The following is a 23,486-nucleotide window of genomic DNA, read 5'->3' as shown; positions in this document are numbered from 1 at the left end:
CAAGGTGAGGGCTCAGCCCCCCAAGATGCGGAGAATTCCGCACCTCTGGGGCGGCGCGATGCCGTCCTGATTCGTGCCGTTTTTGGCGCCGGTCGGCGGACATCGCGCCGATTGCGGAGAATCCCACCCATGGTCGCCACTGCGTGGATTCGCTTGCCAAGTCCAGATTTATCAATTGAAGTAAAATTTAAACAGCTGCCGTGGTGGGATTTAACCCATGTCCGGATAGCATTACCCTGGGATTATTTGTCCAGCGACATCTCCCTTAACATAGCACAACCACAAATGAATCATGAGCGAGGTCTGCAATTGATTAAATGGAATTCAATGACTTGCCCGCGACTCATTCTGGATAAAGCAGCTGGAAGAAGGAATGAGAAATGTTTCTGCTCTGTCATTTTAGAGCAAGTCAAAACATTTAGTTGATCGGCCATTATCGATGGAAACACAAACTACGAACAAGAGACTAACGTCGTGGTGTTTGTGTGAGTCAGAGAGATTGTAATCAGATTCTGGTTTAATTGAATTAGCTAGGTCGCAAAATGTCAGCCAGGAATTGGGTTTCTGTAAACCTCAGATGTAACATCAATTGCCAAAGCTTCACACCACGAGCCAGTTAAATCATTACTCAACAACAGGCAAGAAAAAGAATACACACATTCACATGTGCAAGGTTAAAAACCCCAAGGATTGACACAAATCAAAGGTGCTCCCCGTCCATCTGCACTCTCCTTACACTACCCAACAAGAAGTGGGTTAATTCGAGGGCAGCACGGTGGCACAGTGGTTAGCACTGCTGCCTACGGCGCTGAGGACCTGAGTTCGAATCCTGGCCCTGGGTCACTATCCGTCTGGAGTTTGCACATTCTCCCCGTGTCTGCGTGGGTTTCACCCCCACAACCCAAAGATGTGCAGGGTAGGTGGATTGGCCACGCTAAATTGCCCCTTAATTGGAAAAAATAATTGGGTACTCTAAATTAAATTTTTTTAAAAAGAAGTGGGTTAATTCTGTGCCAGCTGCATGTTAGTCACCAGATTCACTGCAGGTCAGTTGTCCGCTCAGAAGGGAACTTGTGCCCTTACTCTCGGCAGCCCCTCCAAATCGGTGCTAGCATTCCAATTTTGGGTCGGAACTTCAAACCATGAACCCCATCCACCTGTTTCCCATCCACCAGCCCTGCCAACCGCTGTCCCCCCCCAGCCCTGCCACTCCCCTGCCCCTCCCACAGCCCTGCCCCTCCCCCTGCCCTGCTACTCCCCTGCCTCCCCACTGTCTCCCCCAGCCCTGCCACTCCCCTGCCCCTCCCCCAGCACTGCCACTCCCCTGCCCCCAGCACTGCATACCCACTGTCTCCCCCCAGCCCTGCCACACCCCTGCCCCTCCCCCAGCCCTGCCCCTCCCCAGCCCTGCCACTCCCCTGTCCCCCCCAGCTCTGCCACTCCCCTGTCCCCCCCAGCCCTGCCCCTCCCCAGCCCTGCCACTCCCCTGCCCCCCAGCTCTGCCACTCCCCTGTCCCCCCCAGCCCTGCCCCTCCCCCCAGCCCTGCCACTTCCCTGCCCCTCCCCCAGCCCTGCCACTACCCTGTCCCCCCCAGCCCTGCCCCTCCACCAGCCCTGCCACTTCCCTGCCCACCAACACTGCCTCACCACTGTCTCCCCCAGCCCTGCCCCTCCCCAGCCCTGCCAGTCCCCTGCCCCCCAGCTCTGCCACACCCCTGTCCCCCCCAGCCCTGCCCCTCCCCCCAGCCCTGCCACTTCCCTGCCCCTCCCCCAGCCCTGCCACTCCCCTGTTCCCTCAGCCCTGCCCCTCCCCCAGCCATGCACCTCCACCAGCCCTGCCACTTCCCTGCCCCCCAACACTGCCTTTACCACTGTCTCCCCAGCCCTACCCCTCCCCCAGCCCTGCCACTCCCCTGCCCCCCACCCCCCCAGCCCTCCCTCCCAACAGCACCCCCCCAGCCCTACCTCTCCCCTATCCCCCCAGCCCTGGCTCTCCAACATTTTTCGACTTTAAGGATGTATTAAAGATGCAACAAGACAGAAACAGCTGAAGGCTTGTGAGGGACAGGGGGGGGGGGGGGGGGGGGCAGGGGAGAGGCAGGGCTGGGGGGGGGCAGGGGAGAGGCAGGGCTGGGGGGGGGCAGGGGAGAGGCAGGGCTGGGGGGGGCAGGGGAGAGGCAGGGCCGGGGGGGGGGCAGGGGAGAGGCAGGGCTGGGGGGGGCAGGGGAGAGGCAGGGCTGGGGGGGGCAGGGGAGAGGCAGGGCTGGGGGGGGGCAGGGGAGAGGCAGGGCTGGGGGGGGGGCAGGGGAGAGGCAGGGCTGGGGGAAGGGCAGGGGAGAGGCAGGGCTGGGGGGGGGCAGGGGAGAGGCAGGGCTGGGGGGGGGCAGGGGAGAGGCAGGGCTGGGGGGGGGCAGGGGAGAGGCAGGGCTGGGGGGGGGGCAGGGGAGAGGCAGGGCTGGGGGGGGCAGGGGAGAGGCAGGGCTGGGGGGGGCAGGGGAGAGGCAGGGCTGGGGGGGGCAGGGGAGAGGCAGGGCTGGGGAGGGGGGTGGGGCAGGGGAGAGGCAGGGCTGGGGGGGCAGGGGAGAGGCAGGGCTGGGGGGGGCAGGGGAGAGGCAGGGCTGGGGGGGCAGGGGAGAGGCAGGGATGGGGGGCAGGGGAGAGGCAGGGCTGGGGGGGCAGGGGAGAGGCAGGGCTGGGGGGGCAGGGGAGAGGCAGGGCTCGGGGGGAGGAGAGAGGCAGGGCTGGGGGGGCTGGGGAGAGGCAGGGCTGGGGGGTCAGGCAGGGCTGGGGGGCACAGGGGAGTGGCTGGCTGGGGGGGCAGGGGAGAGGCAGGGATGGGGGGCAGGGGAGAGGCAGGGCAGGGGGGGCAGGGGAGAGGCAGGGCTGGGGGGGCAGGGGAGAGGCAGGGCTCGGGGGGAGGAGAGAGGCAGGGCTGGGGGGGCTGGGGAGAGGCAGGGCTGGGGGGTCAGGCAGGGCTGGGGGGCACAGGGGAGTGGCTGGCTGGGGGGGCAGGGGAGAGGCAGGGCTGGGGGGGGGCTCAGGGGAGAGGCAGGGCTGGGAGGACACTGTGGAGAGGCAGGGCTGGGGGCATAGGGGAGAGGCAGGGCTGGGGGGCAGGGGAGAGGCAGGGCTGGGGGGGGCACAGGGGAGAGGCAGGGCTGGGGGGGCACAGGGGAGAGGCAGGGCTGGGGGAACAGGCAGGGCTGGGGGACACAGGGGAGAGGGAGGCCTGGTGGGACAGGAGAGAGGCAGGGCTGGGGTGACAGGCAGAGCTGGGGGGCACAGGGGAGAGGCTGGCTGGGGGGGCAGGGGAGAGGCAGGGCTGGGGGGGGCACAGGGGAGGGGCAGGACTGGGGGGGGGTCAGGGGAGAGGCAGGGCTGGGGGCAGGGGAGAGGCAGGGCTGGGGGGCAGGGGAGAGGCTTGGCTGGGGGGGCTGGGGAGAGGCAGGGCTGGGATGGGGCGCAGGGTAGAGTCATGGCTGGGGGGCACAGGGGAGAGACAGGGCTGGGGGAACAGGAGAGAGGCAGGGCTGGGGGGACAGACAGAGCTGGGGGTCACAGGGGAGAGGCTGGCTGGGGGGGGGGGCAGGGGAGAGGCAGGGCTGGGGGGGCACAGGGGAGGGGCAGGTCTGGGGGGGGAAGGAGAGAGGCAGGGCTGGGGGGCGCAGGGGAGGGGCAGGTCTGGGGGACACAGGGGAGAGGCTGGCTGGGGGGGCAGGGGAGAGGCAGGGCTGGGGGGCAGGGGAGAGGCAGGGCTGGGGGGGCACAGGGGAGAGGCAGGGCTGGGGGGGCAGCGGAGAGGCAGGGCTGGGGGGGCAGGGGAGAGGCAGGGCTGGGGGGCAGGGGAGAGGCAGGGCTGGGGGGGCAACGGAGAGGTAGGGCTTTGGTGGGCACAGGGGAGTGGCAGGGCTGGGGGCAGGGGAGATGCAGGGCTGGGGGAGCAGGGGAGAGGCGGGGCTGGGGGTTACAGGGCAGAGGCAGGACTGGGGGGGGCAGGGGAGCGGCAGGGCTGGTGGGACAGGAGAGAGGCAGGGCTGGGGGCCACAGGGGAGAGGCAGTGCTAGGGGGGCAGGGGAGAGGCAGGGCTGGGGGCCACAGGCAAGAGGCAGGGCTGGGGGGCAGGGGAGAGGCAGGGCTGGGGGGGGCACAGGGGAGAGGCAGGGCTGGGGGGCACATGGGAGAGGCAGGGCTGGGGGGGGGCACAGGGGAGAGGCAGAGTTGGTGGGGCACAGGGGAGAGGCAGGGTTGGGGGGGCACAGGGGAGAGGCAGGTTTGGGGGGCATGGGGAGAGGCAGGGCTGGGGGGCAGGGGAGAGGCATGGCTGGGGGGGGGGGCTGGGGAGAGGCAGTGCTGGGAGGGGCACAGGGGAGAGGCAGGGCTGGGGGGCAGTGGGGTGGCAGGGCTGGGGGCAGTGGGGAGGCAGGGCTGGGTGGAACAGGGGAGAGGCAGGGCTGGTAGGGGCACAGGGGAGAGGCAGGGCTGGGAGGGGCACAGGGGAGAGGCAGGGCTGGGGGGCAGTGGGGTGGCAGGGCGGGGGGCAGTGGGGAGACAGGGCTGGGGAGGCAGGGCTGGGGGGGCAGTGTGGAGGCAGGGCTGGGGGGCAGTGGGAAGGCAGGGCTTGGGTCAGTGTGGTGGCAGGGCTGGGGGGGCTGGGAGGGCAGTGGGGTGACGGGGCTGGGGGGGCAGTGGGGAGGCAGGGCTGAGGGAGCAGTGGGGAGGCAGGACTGGGGGTGCAGTGTGGAGGCAGGGCTGGGTGGCAGGGGAGAGGCAGGGCTGGGGGGCAGGGGAGAGGCTTGGCTGGGGGGGCTGGGGAGAGGCAGGGCTGGGAGGGGGCACAGGGTAGAGGCAGGGCTGGGGGGGCACAGTGGAGAGGCAGGGCTGGGGTAACAGGCATGGCTGGGGGGCACAGGGGAGAGACAGGGCTGGGGGGACAGGAAAGAGGCAGGGCTGGGGGGACAGACAGAGCTGGGGGTCACAGGGGAGAGGCTGGCTGGGGGGGGGGGGCAGGGGAGACGCAGGGCTGGGGGGGCACAGGGGAGGGGCAGGTCTGGGGGGGGGCAGGAGAGAGGCAGGGCTGGGGGGGCACAGGGAAGGGGCAGGTCTGGGGACACAGGGGAGAGGCAGGGCTGGTGGGGCAGCGGAGAGGCAGGGCTGGGGGGCAGGGGAGAGGCAGGGCTGGGGGGCAGGGGAGAGGCAGGGCTGGGTGGGCAGCGGAGAGGCAGGGCTGGGGGGGCAGGGGAGAGGCAGGGCTGGGGGGCAGGGGAGAGGCAGGGCTGGGGGGGCAGCGGAGAGGCAGGGCTTTGGTGGGCACAGGGGAGTGGCAGGGCTGGGGGCAGGGGAGATGCAGGGCTGGGGGAGCAGGGGAGAGGCGGGGCTGGGGGTCACAGGGCAGAGGCAGGACTGGGGGGGGCAGGGGAGCGGCAGGGCTGGGGGGACAGGAGAGAGGCAGGGCTGGGGGCCACAGGGGAGAGGCAGTGCTAGGGGGCAGGGGAGAGGCAGGGCTGGGGGGCACAGGCAAGAGGCAGGGCTGGGGGGCAGGGGAGAGGCAGGGCTGGGGGGGGCACAGGGGAGAGGCAGGGCTGGGGGGCACATGGGAGAGGCAGGGCTGGGGGTGGCACAGGGGAGAGGCAGAGTTGGTGGGGCACAGGGGAGAGGCAGGGTTGGGGGGGCACAGGTGAGAGGCAGGGTTGGGGGGCATGGGGAGAGGCAGGGCTGGGGGGCAGGGGAGAGGCATGGCTGGGGGGGCTGGGGAGAGGCAGTGCTGGGAGGGGCACAGGGGAGAGGCAGGGCTGGGGGGCAGTGGGGTGGCATGGCTGGGGGCAGTGGGGAGGCAGGGCTGGGGGGGCACAGGGGAGAGACAGGGCTGGTAGGGGCACAGGGGAGAGGCAGGGCTGGGAGGGGCACAGGGGAGAGGCAGGGCTGGGGGGCAGTGGGGTGGCAGGGCGGGGGGCAGTGGGGAGACAGGGCTGGGGAGGCAGGGCTGGGGGGCAGTGTGGAGGCAGGGCTGGGGGGCAGTGGGAAGGCAGGGCTCGGGTCAGTGTGGTGGCAGGGCTGGGGGGGCTGGGAGGGCAGTGGGGTGACGGGGCTGGGGGGGCAGTGGGGAGGCAGGGCTGAGGGAGCAGTGGGGAGGCAGGACTGGGGGTGCAGTGTGGAGGCAGGGCTGGGTGGCAGGGGAGAGGCAGGGCTGGGGGGCAGGGGAGAGGCTTGGCTGGGGGGGCTGGGGAGAGGCAGGGCTGGGGGGGGGCACAGGGGAGAGGCAGGGCTGGGGTAACAGGCATGGCTGGGGGGCACAGGGGAGAGACAGGGCTGGGGGGACAGGAAAGAGGCAGGGCTGGAGGGACAGACAGAGCTGGGGGTCACAGGGGAGAGGCTGGCTGGGGGGGGCAGTGGGGAGGCAGGGCTGAGGGAGCAGTGGGGAGGCAGGACTGGGGGTGCAGTGTGGAGGCAGGGCTGGGGGGCAGTGGGGATGCAGGGCTGGGGGGGCAGTGGGGAGGCAGGACGGGGGGGGTGAGAGTGTGGAGGCAGGGCTGGGGGCAGTGGGGAGGCAGGGCTGGGGGGGCAGGGCTGGGAGGGCAGTGGGGAGACAGGGCTGGGGGGGGCAGGGGAGAGGCAGGGCTGGGGGGCCCAGGGGAGAGTCAGGGCTGGGGGGGGGGGGGGCAGTGGGGAGGCAGGGCTGGAGGGCAGTGGGGAGGCAGGGCTGGGGGGTCACCTACATGTTTGTGGGTGCTGAGACCATCTTTGACAGATGCTGCCACTGGTGGGGGCGGAGCTAGGGAGGCATTCTTGGGGGGCTTAACTGAATTTCCTTGTAAAAAGAGATGGGTTAAGGTAAAACACCAGGTACTACTCACCATGACTAATCCTTCTGTATCCTAGCCGCAGCACAAGATAAAAGGGAAATACATTTGTTAAGAAAGACAATTCCAAACTGCTTCATGTCCAATGAGTTGTTTTTACAGTGTCGTCATGGTGGCAATGCAGTCAAACACAATGCACCTCTGGAGAGGTTCCAGCAACAATTTAAATAGAGGGGTGCTAAACTGTTGAGCGTTTAATCGCCTTCATCTCCATCCCTTTGACATCCCAGAAAAAATTCCAGGTTTTCGCAGTGGAACACCCTCTATAACATCTCGTCAAGGGTAAAATGACATGATCAGATTGATACAGTTGTGTAGTGGAATATGGCCACGCTTATCATAGAATCAGACACTCTCACAGCCAAGGAGGCAACTAGGCCCATTCTACCTGTGCAGGCTATTGGACAGAATCATGAAACAAATCCTGCATATTTTATTTTTTTTTGTCGCATCCAAATACACCCACCCCGTCTAAAATTCCCCGTCGTGAAGACATTTGTCTGCTGCTCCCTAAGAGGGTGTTCTGTCTATCGTCCAGCAGTTGGTTAAAATGCAGGTGCAACCTTGTGGGTCCCAACATGAATAAGACCGAGAAGAGGAATATTGTCGGTTCGGGTGATACACCAGTTACTCACCGTAATTCTTCCTGCTCCATCCTGCAAGCACCACAAGGTAAAAAAAAAGAAAGGCGGATCAGAAGGAGAAGGACAAAGCTTAACGCTACCCCGGAAGATAAATGTAAAATTGATCAATTCGGAACCATTCCGAAAGCAGCAGTATCTTCCTTCTGAAAATAAGGCCCTATGGTTTTAAAAAAAAGACAACCCCAAACTGATTCACATCCAATGAGTTATATTTGCTCAAATAAAAGCAAAGTACCCTGGATGCTAGACATCTGAAATAAAAACGCTAAGTGCTGGATAAACTCAGCAGTTCTGGCAGCCTCTGGAGAGAGGAACAGAAAGTCCGTATGACGCTTCTACAGAACGAGGCCAGGCGGACTCGAAATGTTAACTCTGTTTCTCTCTCCACATATGCTGCCTGACCTGCTGAGCTTATCCAGAATTGCCCGTTTTTATTGGAATTAGTTTAGTCATGGCTGTTATAATTTGCATGCAGATTGCATTCCTTGTTTTCGCGCCTTGTCATGAGATCCTATCAAATGTAACGAATGGCTAAATAAGCCATTCCAGGAGGAATGTTGGCCAGGACATTGGAAATCATTTTGTTCTTCTTCCACTGTTGCTGCGGGATATGGGCAGGTAGTAAGGGGGCCCGACCGAACGGATTGTCGCGCCCTACTTGGGATGCAATGAGGCCGTTAAATCTCGCAAGAGGCTTGGGATGCCTAATGAGGCGTGATCCAGATTTCCATTTTTAAATGAGCAGTCAGGCTCACTTAAATATGTCGGCGCTGGATTATCCCAAGGCCCGAGATTGAACGGCCATGCCTGCGAGACCTCGCCCGCGCACCGTTTAGCACTGGTCCTCGCAAACCAGGCGTAATAGCACCTGGGGATCTCCCAGGCCATCGGAGGTCAGGCTCTGGGCAGGGTAATCCCCTGGCACTCCTGGTGCCGCCTTGGCATTGCCAGCCTGGCACCATGGCACTGTCACCAGGGCACATTGGCAATGCCACCCGGGCACTGCCAGGCTGGGAAGGGCACCGCCAAGGTTCCAGTGCCAGGGCACCAGGTTGGCACTGCCAGGGATCAGGCCAGGGAGTGCCCTGCTCTTCTAAGGTGGGCTGAAGGGGGGGGGGTGCTCGAGGACCCCTCATGGGTACATTGGGGGGGGGGGGCATTTAAAAATGGTGCCCCGATCTCTTCCTGCAGGTCAGTGCAGGAAATGAAGGTTTGCGCGGCCTCAGTAGGGCATCCCTCACCCCGTCGCATTTGATAGCGGGGTCGTCTTTGGCACTGCCGGTGTCAAGAAAGACCCCACTATTCACACCCAAAACGGGGCTTTGTTTTTTACCCCATTAAATCGCGCTCAGGTTTACAGCTCCTCTGGAAGGCAGCTCCAACAATGGAACACTCCCTCAGTGCTGCACTGATACGTCAGTATAGATCTCAGATTCCAAGGAACCAAAGCCAGAGTGTTAGTTGTTGGGTTGGTACCATATTAATGTGCTGACGAGCTAGTTACCAGAGTGTTGAAGTGAATACACTTTTATGGCACAAATGGCCATCAGCATCAATGCTTCGTGTCACCAAGCAAGGACTAAGGTCTGAGAGGAAATTGAAGATTAACAGACCTACCGTTCAAACACAGGGGCAATGTAATGCACCAGTTATCGGTGTCTGGCTGCCCTTCTCCCATCTCTCATTGCATTTCTCGCTATCCCTCCCTCTTTCTCTCATCTCCCTTACCTCTCATTCTGCAGATCTCCTTCTCTCACTCTCCCTCCATTTCCCCTTGGCTCTCTCTCTCTCTCTCTCTCTCCCCGCCCCCCCCCCCCCCATTTTCCCTCTCCTCTCCTGATCTCACTATCCCTGTGGTATTATCATAACTGTAGGAACTGCAAGTGTTAATGAAGTGTCAAGAATAGCCACTAGAGGGAGCTACAGTTACAAGTATATAAGGCAGTGATGCTAAGCCTTGTGGGAGAGTGTGTGCAGGAGTTAGCGCGAGAGAGCCAGAAGTACAAGTCGTGTGAGTGAGGGCAGATCATAGTTTATATCAGTAGTAAGATTAGCTGCAGATGAGTGTAGTTTAAATGTTAATAATCAACTGTGTATTTTTTAGGAGTACATGTCGAATCTAAATTAGTAGTGTTAATAAATTTATAGCTTTGCGTAAGTTAAAGCTATTTTGTGGTCTTTGTGAACACTACGCCAACCACTCTAAAATAAGCAACACAAAGAACACCACAATCCCCATCTCCCCTCTGTCCCTTGGTTTCTCTCCCTCTTTCTCACAATGCGTTCCCCCCCATCTTTCTGTCTCTCTTATTTCATCTCCCAGTGTGTGCTTGTACGTACAGAGAAAGGCAGTCTGAGAACTCCTGTAACGCGAGGTGCCGAGCTGAAGTTACTAACACGTTCACCATCCATCTGTCTAGACATCTCACCCCTGCTCTGCACGCCACCTGCTGTGCTGCACAGATCACTTACTCGGAAGTTGGGTCTGTGAGTGTCGGCAGAGGGGTGCAAAGTTTACTTGTCAGGCAATACATTTTCACGGCCCCCATTTGTTTTGCGACTGTTACAGTCTTGAGCCAGAAGCTGAAAATCTCTGTTCAGCGACAAGGCAGGATTTTCTGAATGGGTTTCTGAAACTCGCTGCCAGGCTCCATTGTGGGACCCGCTTTGTGTGACAGTCGCTCTTGCAATTTTCCCTGAAATAAGCAATTAATTGCCAGAGATCAAGGTGACTATTCAATTAATGATGGCAAATGGACTGTCAAAATGTGAGGGTCAATCAGAGACCTTACAGTATGAAGGTGTGTGTGTCTGTGTATGTATATATATGTATGTGTGTGCACATGTATGTATGTATGAGTGCATGTATATATATGTATGTGTGTGCACATGTATGTATGTGTGTGTATGTGTATATGTATGTGCGCATGTATGTGTGTGTATGTATATATATGTATGTGTGTGCGCATGTATGTATGTGTGTGTATGTATATATATGTATGTGTGTGCACATGTATGTATGTGTGTATGTATATATATGTATGTGTATGCGCATGCATGTATGTGTATGTGTGTGAGTATATGTGTGTATGTATGTGTATGCATGTGTGTGTGCTCGCATGTTTATGTATGTGTATATGTACGCATGTGTGTGAGTGTACGTGTATGTGGGTGGGTGTGACTGCCTGCATGTTTGTGAGTGCATGTGTGTGTGTGTGAGCATGTGTATGTGTGAGCATGCATGTGTGAGCATATGAGTTTGTATGGGGAGTGCAGCACGGTGGCGCAGTGGTTAGCACTACAGCTTCACGGCGCCGAGGTCCCACAGTCGATCCCAGCCCTGGGTCACCGTCCCGTGTGGAGTTTGCACATTCTCCCCGTGTCTGCGTGGGTTTCGCCCCCACAACTCAAAGATGTGCAGGGTAGGTGGATTGGCCATGCTAAATTGCCCCTTAATTGGATAAAACGAATTGGGTAATCTAAATTTTTTTTTAAAATGAGTGTGTATGGGGCAAGTGAGGATGGGGGGTTGAACCCTCTACAGGACTGCCTGTGGCTACTGCTACACCCAGGCAGGCAGGGATGGCCTCTTGGTCCAACTGGAATTCTTTCAATCCTGGCCCTGGTGGGGCCTACAAATCAGTGGCGGTATTCTCTGCCCCGCCCCTGCCAGCAGGGTGCTCTTCCGCCCTGGCAGCCGGCCAATGGGGTTCCCCATTGTGGGCACCCCCACACCGTCAAGAAAACTGCGGGCGTGAGTGTGCTGCCGGCGAAATGGAGGATCCCACCCCAGGCCTCTCGTCTGTTTGCCTTGGTGAAAGTCAACACTGAATGAACTAGCATCAAACTGCCTTGTTAAGTGTTTGTCTATTACATTCTCCTCTACAATTCCAGAACTACAAGCCATGTTCTAGAGCATGGAAATGGAACCAAAGCTGTAATTTTCCAAGGAAGTTGATGCAATCTATTGTAATAACGGTGCACTTAGAGCAAACTGATCAAAAGTAAACCCTTTAAATATACAATCATTTGCCAGAAGCCTGTAGGACACACTAATCTTCCCTTTTTGACAATCAGTGAATTGATAACACCTGTCGAAATCCCGAGTGTGTTTGAGACAACACACATGGGCCTGGGAAAAATAACGCTGAAACACGAGGATTGGTGGGAGGGGGGGGGGGGTGAACGGCAGCGATTTATATTTCCACAAAAGAGTAAGTGTGCTGGTGGAGGGTAAGGAATTTGAACTTAGCGGATGGTATTACAATAATCTTATCACTCAACAAACATTCAGGGAGCAGATTTGAGCAGCAGTTAGTTACCGCTGCTCTGGGAAAGGCAAGCATAACATTATTACACCAAACTCTTTGGGACAACTGCAAAGCAATTTTAAAAGAGGTTGGATGTACAGCGTGTGCTTCACTATATTCTATTGGGACAGTAATTGTTGTATCATTACCTTGTGTTCCAGTATAGGGACCAAAACAAGGGTATTCACAGAATCAGGAAACAGGTTCCGCACAGGAGGAGGCCATTCAGCACATCGCTACTCAGCTGGTCCCACTCCCCAGCCCTTCCCCCTATGGCCAGGCAACTTTTCGTTTCCTTTTTGGATGCTTATCCAATTCCCTTTCGAAAGCCTCAGTTGAATTTTCCTCCACCACGCCATTAGGCCGTGCATTCCACTTCCTAACCATTCGTAGTGTAAAGAATATATTTCCTCATGTCGCCGGAGGTTTTTTTGCTTTCGCCCTTCACCTGCAATCGGTGTCCTCCGATTCCTGGCCCTTTTGCCGATGGGAACAGTTTCTCCCCATCTCCTCAGCGAAGACCCCTCATGATTTTGAACACCTCTATCAAACCGCCTCGCAACCTCCTGTTCTCGAGGGGGAAAAGCCCCCAAACCTGGCTATCATCTACAAATCAACTAGGGTACAGATGCTTCTCTTGCATTTTCTACGGGAGTTATTAGAGACCACGTTTTTTTGAAGCCCCTCATTCTGGTCTCACCCACTTTCAGTTCAGTTGCAACTCAATTGGTCACTGATCTTTTCAACACTCGGCAGTGAGTGCCAACAAACTCTTGAACCACAGCGACAGGCGGCATGGTGGCATAGGGCGGAACTGAGGGAAAATTACAGCAGCTCCACACGCCTGCCCTTAACTCTCGAATTTCTTGGTTCTGCAGCTTAACGATGTGTTGGATAAACCTACACCATTCGTCGAGTGGCAGATCAATTAAAAAAGAGAAAAATACCTAGAAGAGATGGTGGGGCTCGATTTAAACAATAAAGGCCCAGAATTTCACCATGACAAAAGGCTCTCCGTCATGGCGAAAACCTCTGAAACAGACGAAAATTATACGTCCCACCCCCGAACCCGGCTCCTTCATGGGGCAGGGGTGGAGTCAAGCCGGGATTGGTGGATGTCCAATTCATGAAGGCAGCCGGTCTTTTAAATCACCAGCTCCCGCCACCGAAGTTGGAATTCGGAAGAACAGGAGCGTGGAATCCGGAAGTGTACAGGTTACAACAGGACGTCTGGACTTGGTGGATGTGTTTCGAAAGCCAGGGTACGCCTTTAACGAGGTAAAGTACCCCTTTGGGTAGCATCCCAGTACATCACTGGAAGAGGTGGGAGGCACCCTTTGGGAGATGGAAGGCACCCGTTGTAATTATTAAATGTGAACATGATTTTACGCACAAGCGCATTGGAACTTTCAAAGACCTGTCCAGCTGTCAAGGAACCCTCCAGCAGTCAAGGAAGTGTCAAACCTATCAAAGGTGTCCAGGATGTATCAAGGCTGTCAAGGAATAGTCCAAGGATACTAGGTGAGCTGCCATGGAGGGGATAAGGGCAAAGAGTGGTGGGTGGTGGTATGTGTTGGCACTAAGTTGACATGTGGTATGGGGTGGGTAGCGGGACACTAGGTTGGCATGCGGTATTGGGCCAATGTGGGTGAGAAAAGGGGCATGGGTAGGCATTGATGGGGCATGGTGAATGTGTTGGAGTTGAGAGCTAGAGGTTTGTTCTTTGCTTTATTATTTAAGCAGTGCCGGAGCACAGAGGCAGGTCTTGCCCCCCCCCCCCCCCCCCCCCCCCCCCACCCCCCCAACCTGGTAGTCGCTGCATTATTTCTGGGGTCGCCCATCCTGACTTCTATTTCAGCCGGCCCACACCGCACCCTCCCCCAACCGAAAACCCGGCCTGCGAGCGGCCATTTTTAAAGGCCTGATTCGCTGAGGCAGGAGATCACCGAACCTGGTGAACCCGACCCTGGGATGGAAATCTGGGCCAAAAGTTCTTTACCAAATTCTTTGAAAGGTGGAATAAACATTCTTCGGATATGGTCACATCTGGCAAAGCTGGCATTTATTAGCCCATCCGAAGATGTGCAGGTTAGGTGGATTGGCCATGTTAAATTGCCCTGAGGCTAGGTGGAGTTACTGGTTTACGGGGATAGGGTGGAGGTGAGGGCTTAAGTGCTGTTTCCAAGAGCCGGCGCAGACCCGATGGGCCAAATGGCCTCCCTTTGCACTGTAAATTCTATGATCTACGATCGCTGGTTGCCCTTGGTGATCAGGCTCCATGAACTGCGGCAGTCTGGCTGGTGAAGGTTCCAGAGTTTAGGCCCTGTGACCACTTGTTATTCGCCACAAGAAACAGAAATCGGTTCAAGCCTCATGAATGCCAATGAACTTGGCAATACGTTTGTCCGGAATTCCTGAATTGGCAACCCGAAATCCACCAAATTGGAGGGGGGGGGCGGGGGCGAGGAGAAGTGGGGAGAGAGGCGAGAGGAAAAAAAATCTCCCTCCTGTCAACACAAACAAGTTTATTTTTCTGCTAGGGAGCGGAGATTGGTGTGCAGGAAACCAGTACACTGCTCACTTCCCAACATCCTTGGGGACTGGCAAGGATGAACCATCCCATTACCATGGCAACCCAGCTTTCATATGGAGATCGGTCCACTGAGCAGCCTTTGATTGGGCCTTTTCAGCAATGACAGAACGCAAACAGGTCGCTCAATGGAACAGTGCAGGGTAATTCAACGGCTTTTCCGTTGTTGTTCCAAAGCTGAGTTTGCGGACAATGCGGGGAATGTAAATCAGAAAACACAAAGACAAAGACTGTGTGGGGCCCTTTAAGCCCAGTGCTTTATGGTGTTGGAAAGAAAACCCCAAACAGTTTATACCCAAGATACACAAACTACGGTGGATTAGAAAGTGCAAGTGCAGCATTTTACTTTCAAAAGTCCATTATGGGAAAACCGATTCAGGCTCTCTACTTGAAGTGCAGCAGATCGGCATCACAAGGCAGCCACAGTTCCAACCTTTTCAAAAGTAGAGAATGTCAGGAGGAGAGAGGTGGGGCTGAGCGAGGAGAGAGAATGAAGTGCTTTGTTCCCTGAACCATTTTCTGCCCAAGGGCCTTTTTTTTTCCATTTAAAAACTACGTCAAATCAGGAACCGGCCCTATTAATTAATACTGAACTCTCGCCCCAATCGCAGGGGTGCGGTTTGCGTAGAAGAATGAAATGAAAAATAGCCTCTAATGTCACCTGTCTGTGCCACAAAAATTTAGCCGGGGGCGGGGGGGGGGGGATTAAATTGTTTGCGTTCCCCCTCATCAGAACTGAAAGATTATACTCGTTGCAAAAGACAAAATGAGCTGGGGCTCCTTTCTCATAGAATTTACTTTGAGTCTGTTGGAAAGAGCACCCTACCCAAGCCCATACCACCCTATCCCCATAACCCAGTAACCCCATTCAACCAACACTAAGGGCAATTTTGGACACTAAGGGCAATTTAGCATGGCCAATCCACCTAACCTGCACATCTTTGGAATGTGGGAGGAAACAGGAGCACCCGGAGGAAACCCACGCACACACGGGGAGAACCTGCAGACTCCACACAGACACTGACCCAAGCCGGGAATCGAACCTGGGACCCTGGAGCTGTAAAGCAATTGTGCTAACCACTATGCTACTGTGCTGCCCTGTAGCACAGGCAGTGCCCACGGTGAGACAGATTGGAACTTACAATTAAGTTGATGCTGTGAAGTAACCAGTGAGCTAAAGCGGACGCTTTCTATAGCGAACTGGTGGCGGTCCCGAAAGTGATGAGGGGAGATGCGGAGACGATGTTTCCATCCGTGAAGGAGGCCAGAAACAGGGGTCGCGAATGTAAGATTGGCGCTCTGAAATCCAATCGGGAATTCAAGGGAAATCTCCAGGCTCCGAAAGTGGGGAAAGTGTAGAACTCGCAAGCACGTGGAATTGCTGAGATGGACACCACTGGGGAAAGCTAGATAGACACGAGGGAGGAAAGAAGAGAAAGTTACGTAGAGAGGGTTAAATTAAAAGGGGTGGGAGGAGATGCGGTCTGGAGCATAAATGGTAGCTGTGGTCAAATGGGTTGAATGGCCTTGTAAAAGCCAGATGACTTGAATGAAACTATCTGTTACGAAATAGTCAAGGCAAGAAATCCAAGGCGGAGAACAGTCCAACCTCCCATCCCCCACCTTTATCTGGAACAGCACATCAAATGGTTTCTGTTGAGTTTGTGAAGGAGTTAAGGAGGGGCCTGGAAACAAAATGCAGTCACAATTCCTGTTCCCCTGTATTTTCCTTTCCGCCGCAACAACCCTTTGCAACATATTCGCATCGAAGGAAAGGCAGGAGCAAAGAGATCCTGCAAATGTCAACAGCACCATCTTACTTCAGGAAGCTGGCTCCTGACATTCGCTGATACTGCCATAGACATGTCATGGCTCAGTGTTCAATAGCACAGCCGCTGTGTTACCAACATACGTTTCCCTGGCCACCGTGTTCGGGTGGGTGGGGTGAGGAGAAGTTTAACGAGAGTTAACTTGTGCAACTGTTCAACCAGTAAGTGGAAGAGTCGACCTGGGAGAACAGCCAGTTTTTCGGTCTGCGTTCCCACTTATTCTCACTGCCCAGTGACACCGTCTGTCTGGTCCCGTTGGCACGTGTGGCCTGCAGTAAATGTGAACAAGTTCAATTGCAACATTCTTGGTAGGAAATCTCAGAAATAGAATCCCTACAGGGCAGAAGGGGGACATTCAGCCCATCGAGTCTGCACCGACCCTCTGAAAGAGCACCCTAACTAGGCCCATTTCCCCCGTCCTAGCCCCGTAACCCCACCCAGCCTACACAGCTTTGAACACTACGGGGCGATTTAGCACGGCCATTCCACCTAACCTGCACATCTTTGGGAGGAAACCGGAGCTCCAGGAGGAAACCCACGCAGACACGGGGAGAACTTGCAAACCTCACTCAGACAATCACCCAAGATCGGAATCGAACCTGGGTTGGCGCTGTGGGGCAGCAGTGCTAACCACTGTGCCAGCCTGCCGCCCGTTGGAGAAGACTCCAATCAAAAGCTCAGAGAAGGATTTTCCTGTTGCGCCCGCCCCAAATTCCTGGCCAAGGTCAATGGACCTTTAAATGGTCCGTCAACCTATCCATCCCGTCCACGGTGAGCGGGACCAGAAGCAACTGTCCACTGTCATGGCGTTTAAAACTCTTCCTCAATAAATCTTTGAAAAAACTGCACAGCTGTTCGTGATGAGACTATGTTCTCCACCAGAAACAAATCACTTCTGGGTTGTGCTGATGCTCAGAGCAGAGCCCAGAAGAGATTCCCACTTCCTTGACATGTACATTTGAGCATGTTGGAGAGCTCACGGGATTCTGTTCCGAATCCTGCTATTGGTGCACCATTTCGAGCGGCCGGCCCGATACCAACCTCCGGCAGCTAGCCCCCCCCCCCACTACAATGCAAATCGTACCCCCCCCCCCCCCCCCTCCCCACCGGCTGACAATTTGGGGCTTCCTCCCACCCCACCATGGGAAATGATAATCCAGACACTTGGCTGGAAACTATTACCCTGTCAATTACAACCTACTAAAAGCAATTTTTCTTTGAAAATAAATAGAAGTTTGCAGATCAAAGGATTTGAGAGGGCTTAAAGCCTTGTGATGTGTTTTGACTTTGTAATAGCTGCTGCTTTCTATACATCTGTCTGAGGCAGCAGGTATAAGGGACAGGTAAGTGAAAGAGCAACAATGTTTCATTGTTACTGCCTGGACTGCTCTTTAGCTTCCAGGCTGGAGTGACTGATTGGGGGGGGGGGGGGTCATCTGATATGGAGGTGAGGTGGGGATGTCTCGTGGGAGGGGAGTTTCCGGTGGGGGGGGGGGCGCATCTGGTAGGGGGTCTCTAGTGGGGAGGCCGCTGTTGAGGAGGTCTCTGGTGGGGAGGTCTCTGGTGCGGGGGCCTGATGGTGGGGTGGGCAGGAATTGTGTTGTGAGGGCGAGGGGGGGGGGCTGCCTGATGCATTTTTGGGTGCACCTATGTAAAATACCTACCCTGTGGCCCACCGCGAGGTCCGCTACATCAAGACCACGTTGGCAAATACCTACCACAACCCACGCCACGTGAATCCTGGCCCAGAGGGCCGAAGCGTCACGGAGGTGTGGAGAGTCCGGTGTCCAAACCATTTGCAGCCTCCCGCTGGCGGGGCATGAACTTCGATACCGCCGCCAGCGAGTGACCATAGCATTGCAATGGCGCCGATCCCATTTTTTGCTGAATGTGAGATTCTTCGCCGTATTGTGAGCTCCACTACCGGCGGCAGGTGGCAAAGAATCCTGCCCTGATTTCACAACCTTCCTTTATCACATTGGGGGGTCTGTCATTTTGCAGTTTGTTTGGCAGCTCTAAAAGTGGGTTATGGGCTCTTTGAAGTGGCACTAAGAATTTTAATTTTTATAACGCTTTCAGCATTTAAAAGAAACGTGAGAGTTTTTAAAAAAACGTCTGCAACAGGCACTTAAAACTTTATTCTATTTAATCACAGCATGGCTCCTGAGATCTGCCCAAGATGGATACTGGGTGATTTGGTATGGAGGCTGTAAGGACAATGGCTGGTGAGTGGGGATGTGGCATGAGTTGCCACTAAGTTGGTGTAGCAGCTATAAAGGGCCATGGCATTTGACGGCCAGAGGGTGGCATCGTTGGGAGCATGGGCAGTGTGTGGGAAGGTGAGGGTGGGGCGAGGGGAGGGATGGAGGACTGTTTAATTTTGTTTTAAAAACTTTTACAATGCAAATTATTTTTTTCCTTTCTAAATCACAGCAATGAAGAGCACAAAACCGTGCTGCCTCTCACTAATACGTCCATTTGCTTCCAAATGGGAGTAGATCCTGTCTCGAAGAATTCTCTCCAGTAATTTCCCTACCACTGAAGTAAGGCTCACCGGCCTGTAGTTCCCGGGATTATCCTTGCTACCCTTCTTAAACAGAGGAACAACATTGGCTATTCTCCAGTCCTCCGGGACATCCCCCGAAGACAGCGAGGATCCAAAGATTTCCGTCATGGCCTCAGCAATTTCCTCTCCAGCCTCCTTCAGTATTCTGGGGTAGATCCCATCAGGCCCTGGGGACTTATCTACCTTAATATTTTTTAAGACACCCAACACCTCTTCTTTTTGGATCTCAATGTGACCCACGCTATCTACACACCCTTCTCCAGACTCAACATCTACCAATTCCTTCTCTTTGGTGAATACTGATGCAAAGTATTCATTTAGTACCTCGCCCATTTCCTCTGGCTCCACACATAGATTCCCTTGCCTATCCTTCAGTGGGCCAACCCTTTCCCTGGCTACCCTTTTGCTTTTTATGTACGTGTAAAAAGCCTTGGGATTTTCCTTAACCCTATTTGCCAATGACTTTTCGTGACCCCTTCTAGCCCTCCTGACTCCTTGCTTAAGTTCCTTCCTACTTTCCTTATATTCCACGCAGGCTTCGTCTGTTCCCAGACTTTTAGCCCTGATAAATGCCTCCTTTTTCTTTTTGACGAGGCCTACAATATCTCTCGTCATCCAAGGTTCCCGAAAATTGCCGTATTTATCCTTCTTCCTCACAGGAACATGCCGGTCCTGTATTCCTTTCAACTGCCACTTGAAAGCATCCCACATGTCAGATGTTGATTTGCCCTCAAACATCCGCCCCCAATCTATGTTCTTCAGTTCCCGCCTAATATTGTTATAATTAGCCTTCCCCCAATTTAGCACATTCATCCGAGGACCACTCTTATCCTTGTCCACCAGTACTTTAAAACCCCGAGAGATATGAAAAGTATTCAATAATGGACATTGGAGTGGGAAAAAGAATGTAATTATAAAATATAAAGATGAAATTAAAATCTTCCAAGGTGCGTCAAGGTGCTTTGGAAGGTTCACTGGCCTTCGCAATCAGGTAGATCCGGAGATACCAGTGCGCCTTCATCAGGATTCAAATCCCCGGAGGCTGAATTCCCACCCGCCAGGAGCTGCTGGCCAATCAGAAGGCTGATTGACAGCACCTTGGCGGAGCCGGTGGCCGCTGTTGGAACCGAACCCACAGAATCCCAGGACTCAGGAGTAAGGAAAGCAATGGGGCGAGGGGGAAGGATTTTCTGAGGGTGGGGATCATCGGGAGTTGCAGGGGATCAGGGGGTGTTGGAAACAAGGGCGAGGTGGGAGGGTTGTTCTCCGCGGCTAGGGAACTACCCCAACAGCAGCAACCCCCCCCCCCACCCCGGGTGACAGGCTCTTTTACTATTACTATTAATATTTTAAATTTTTCCAATTAAGGGGCAATTTAGCGTGGCCAATCCACCTACCCTGCACAAAGAACAAAGAACAAAGAAATGTACAGCACAGGAACAGGCCCTTCGGCCCTCCAAGCCCGTGCCGACCATGCTGCCCGACTAAACTACAATCTTCTGCACTTCCTGGGTCCGTATCCCTCTATTCCCATCCTATTCATGTATTTGTCAAGATGCCCCTTAAATGTCACTATCGTCCCTGCTTCCACCACCTCCTCCGGTAGCGAGTTCCAGGCACCCACTACCCTCTGCGTAAAAAACTTGCCTCGTACATCTACTCTAAACCTTGCCCCTCTCACCTTAATCCTATGCCCCCTAGTAATTGACCCATCTACCCTGGGGAAAAGCCTCTGACTATCCACTCTGTCTATGCCCCTCATAATTTTGTAGACCTCTATCAGGTCTCCCCTCAACCTCCTTCGTTCCAGTGAGAACAAACCGAGTTTATTCAACCGCTCCTCATAGCTAATGCCCTCCATACCAGGCAACATTCTGGTAAATCTCTTCTGCACCTTCTCTAAAGCCTCCACATCCTTCTGGTAGTGTGGCGACCAGAATTGAACACTATACTCCAAGTGTGGCCTAACTAAGGTTCTATACAGCTGCAACATGACTTGCCAATTCTTATACTCAATGCCCCGGCCAATGAAGGCAAACATGCCATATGCCTTCTTGACTACCTTCTCGACCTGTGTTGCCCCTTTCAGTGACCTGTGGACCTGTACTCCTAGATCTCTTTGACTTTCAATACTCTTGAGGGTTCTACCATTCACCGTATATTCCCTACCTGCATTAGACCTTCCAAAATGCATTACCTCACATTTGTCCGGATTAAACTCCATCTGCCATCTCTCCGCCCAAGTCTCCAAACAATCTAAATCCTGCTGTATCCTCCGACAGTCCTCATCGCTATCCGCAATTCCACCAACCTTTGTGTCGTCTGCAAACTTACTAATCAGACCAGTTACATTTTCCTCCAAATCATTTATAAATACTACAAAGAGCAAAGGCCCCAGCACTGATCCCTGTGGAACACCACTGGTCACAGCCCTCCAATTAGAAAAGCATCCTTCCATTGCTACTCTCTGCCTTCTATGGCCTAGCCAGTTCTGTATCCACCTTGCCAGCTCACCCCTGATCCCGTGTGACTTCACCTTTTGTACTAGTCGACCATGAGGGACCTTGTCAAAGGCCTTACTGAAGTCCATATAGACAACATCCACTGCCCTACCTGCATCAATCATCTTAGTGACCTCCTCGAAAAACTCTATCAAGTTAGTGAGACACGACCTCCCCTTCACAAAACCGTGCTGCCTCTCACTAATACGTCCATTTGCTTCCAAATGGGAGTAGATCCTGTCTCGAAGAATTCTCTCCAGTAATTTCCCTACCACTGAAGTAAGGCTCACCGGCCTGTAGTTCCCGGGATTATCCTTGCTACCCTTCTTAAACAGAGGAACAACATTGGCTATTCTCCAGCCCTCCGGGACATCCCCCGAAGACAGCGAGGATCCAAAGATTTCCGTCATGGCCTCAGCAATTTCCTCTCCAGCCTCCTTCAGTATTCTGGGGTAGATCCCATCAGGCCCTGGGGACTTATCTACCTTAATATTTTTTAAGACACCCAACACCTCTTCTTTTTGGATCTCAATGTGACCCACGCTATCTACACACCCTTCTCCAGACTCAACATCTACCAATTCCTTCTCTTTGGTGAATACTGATGCAAAGTATTCATTTAGTACCTCGCCCATTTCCTCTGGCTCCACACATAGATTCCCTTGCCTATCCTTCAGTGGGCCAACCCTTTCCCTGGCTACCCTTTTGCTTTTTATGTACGTGTAAAAAGCCTTGGGATTTTCCTTAACCCTATTTGCCAATGACTTTTCGTGACCCCTTCTAGCCCTCCTGACTCCTTGCTTAAGTTCCTTCCTACTTTCCTTATATTCCACGCAGGCTTCGTCTGTTCCCAGCCTTTTAGCCCTGATAAATGCCTCCTTTTTCTTTTTGACGAGGCCTACAATATCTCTCGTCATCCAAGGTTCCCGAAAATTGCCGTATTTATCCTTCTTCCTCACAGGAACATGCCGGTCCTGAATCCCTTTCAACTGCCACTTGAAAGCCTCCCACATGTCAGATGTTGATTTGCCCTCAAACATCCGCCCCCAATCTATGTTCTTCAGTTCCCGCCTAATATTGTTATAATTAGCCTTCCCCCAATTTAGCACATTCATCCTAGGACCACTCTTATCCTTGTCCACCAGTACTTTAAAACTTACTGAATTGTGGTCACTGTTACCGAAATGCTCCCCTACTGAAACATCTACCACCTGGCCGGGCTCATTCCCCAATACCAGGTCCAGTACCGCCCCTTCCCTAGTTGGACTGTCTACATATTGTTTTAAGAAGCCCTCCTGGATGCTCCTTACAAACTCCGCCCCGTCTAAGCCCCTGGCACTAAGTGAGTCCCAGTCAATATTGGGGAAGTTGAAGTCTCCCATCACCACAACCCTGTTGTTTTTACTCTTTTCCAAAATCTGTCTACCTATCTGCTCCTCTATCTCCCGCTGGCTGTTGGGAGGCCTGTAGTAAACCCCCAACATTGTGACTGCACCCTTCTTATTCCTGATCTCTACCCATATAGCCTCACTGCCCTCTGAGGTGTCCTCTCGCAGTACAGCTGTGATATTCTCCCGAACCAGCAGCGCAACTCCGCCTCCCCTTTTACATCCCCCTCTATCCCGCCTGAAACATCTAAATCCTGGAACGTTTAGCTGCCAATCCTGCCCTTCCCTCAACCAGGTCTCTGTAATGGCAACAATATCATAGTTCCAAGTACTAATCCAAGCTCTAAGTTCATCTGCCTTACCCGTAATACTTCTTGCATTAAAACATACGCACTTCAGGCCACCAGACCCGCTGTGTTCAGCAACTTCTCCCTGTCTGCGCTGCCTCAGAGCCACACTGTCCCTATTCCCTAGTTCTCCCTCAATGCTCTCACCTTCTGACCTATTGCTCCCGTGCCCACCCCCCTGCCATACTAGTTTAAACCCTCCCGTGTGACACTAGCAAACTTCGCGGCCAGGATATTTATGCCTCTCCGGTTTAGATGCAACCCGTCCTTCTTATACAGGTCACACCTGCCCCGGAAGAGCTCCCAGTGGTCCAGATAATGGGAGATAATGGTCCAGATAATGCACATCTTTGGGTTGTTGGGATGAGACCCACGCTGACATGGGGAGAATGTACAAACTCCACACAGACAGTGTTGCTAACTTTGGCTGTGTTTCTTAATTTGGATCTGTTTA

The 23,486-nt window shown here is 54.9% G+C and overlaps 1 protein-coding gene across 4 annotated transcripts in view; it reads right to left on the bottom strand.

Moving 5' to 3' along the window:
* The window catches only part of agrn (agrin), a 538,795-nt gene that overhangs the window by 288,101 nt on the left and 227,208 nt on the right, over nt 1-23,486 (bottom strand). For 3 of the 4 annotated variants that reach the window (XM_072477973.1, XM_072477974.1, XM_072477976.1), the window contains exons 3-4: nt 7,493-7,513; nt 6,852-6,872 (exon numbers count right to left, since the gene is read on the bottom strand). The exons of the other annotated variant lie outside the window; for it this stretch is intronic. In XM_072477973.1, coding sequence (XP_072334074.1) covers nt 6,852-6,872; nt 7,493-7,513 — 42 coding nt within the window. The remainder of the gene's footprint in view (nt 1-6,851; nt 6,873-7,492; nt 7,514-23,486) is intronic. 4 annotated transcript variants of the gene reach the window in all.

Source organism: Scyliorhinus torazame, chromosome 16, assembly GCF_047496885.1.
Source record: "Scyliorhinus torazame isolate Kashiwa2021f chromosome 16, sScyTor2.1, whole genome shotgun sequence".
Classification (NCBI taxonomy): Eukaryota; Metazoa; Chordata; class Chondrichthyes; order Carcharhiniformes; family Scyliorhinidae; genus Scyliorhinus; species Scyliorhinus torazame.
Note: the sequence above shows the minus strand (reverse complement) of the source record. Positions and strands in the feature narration are given on the sequence as shown.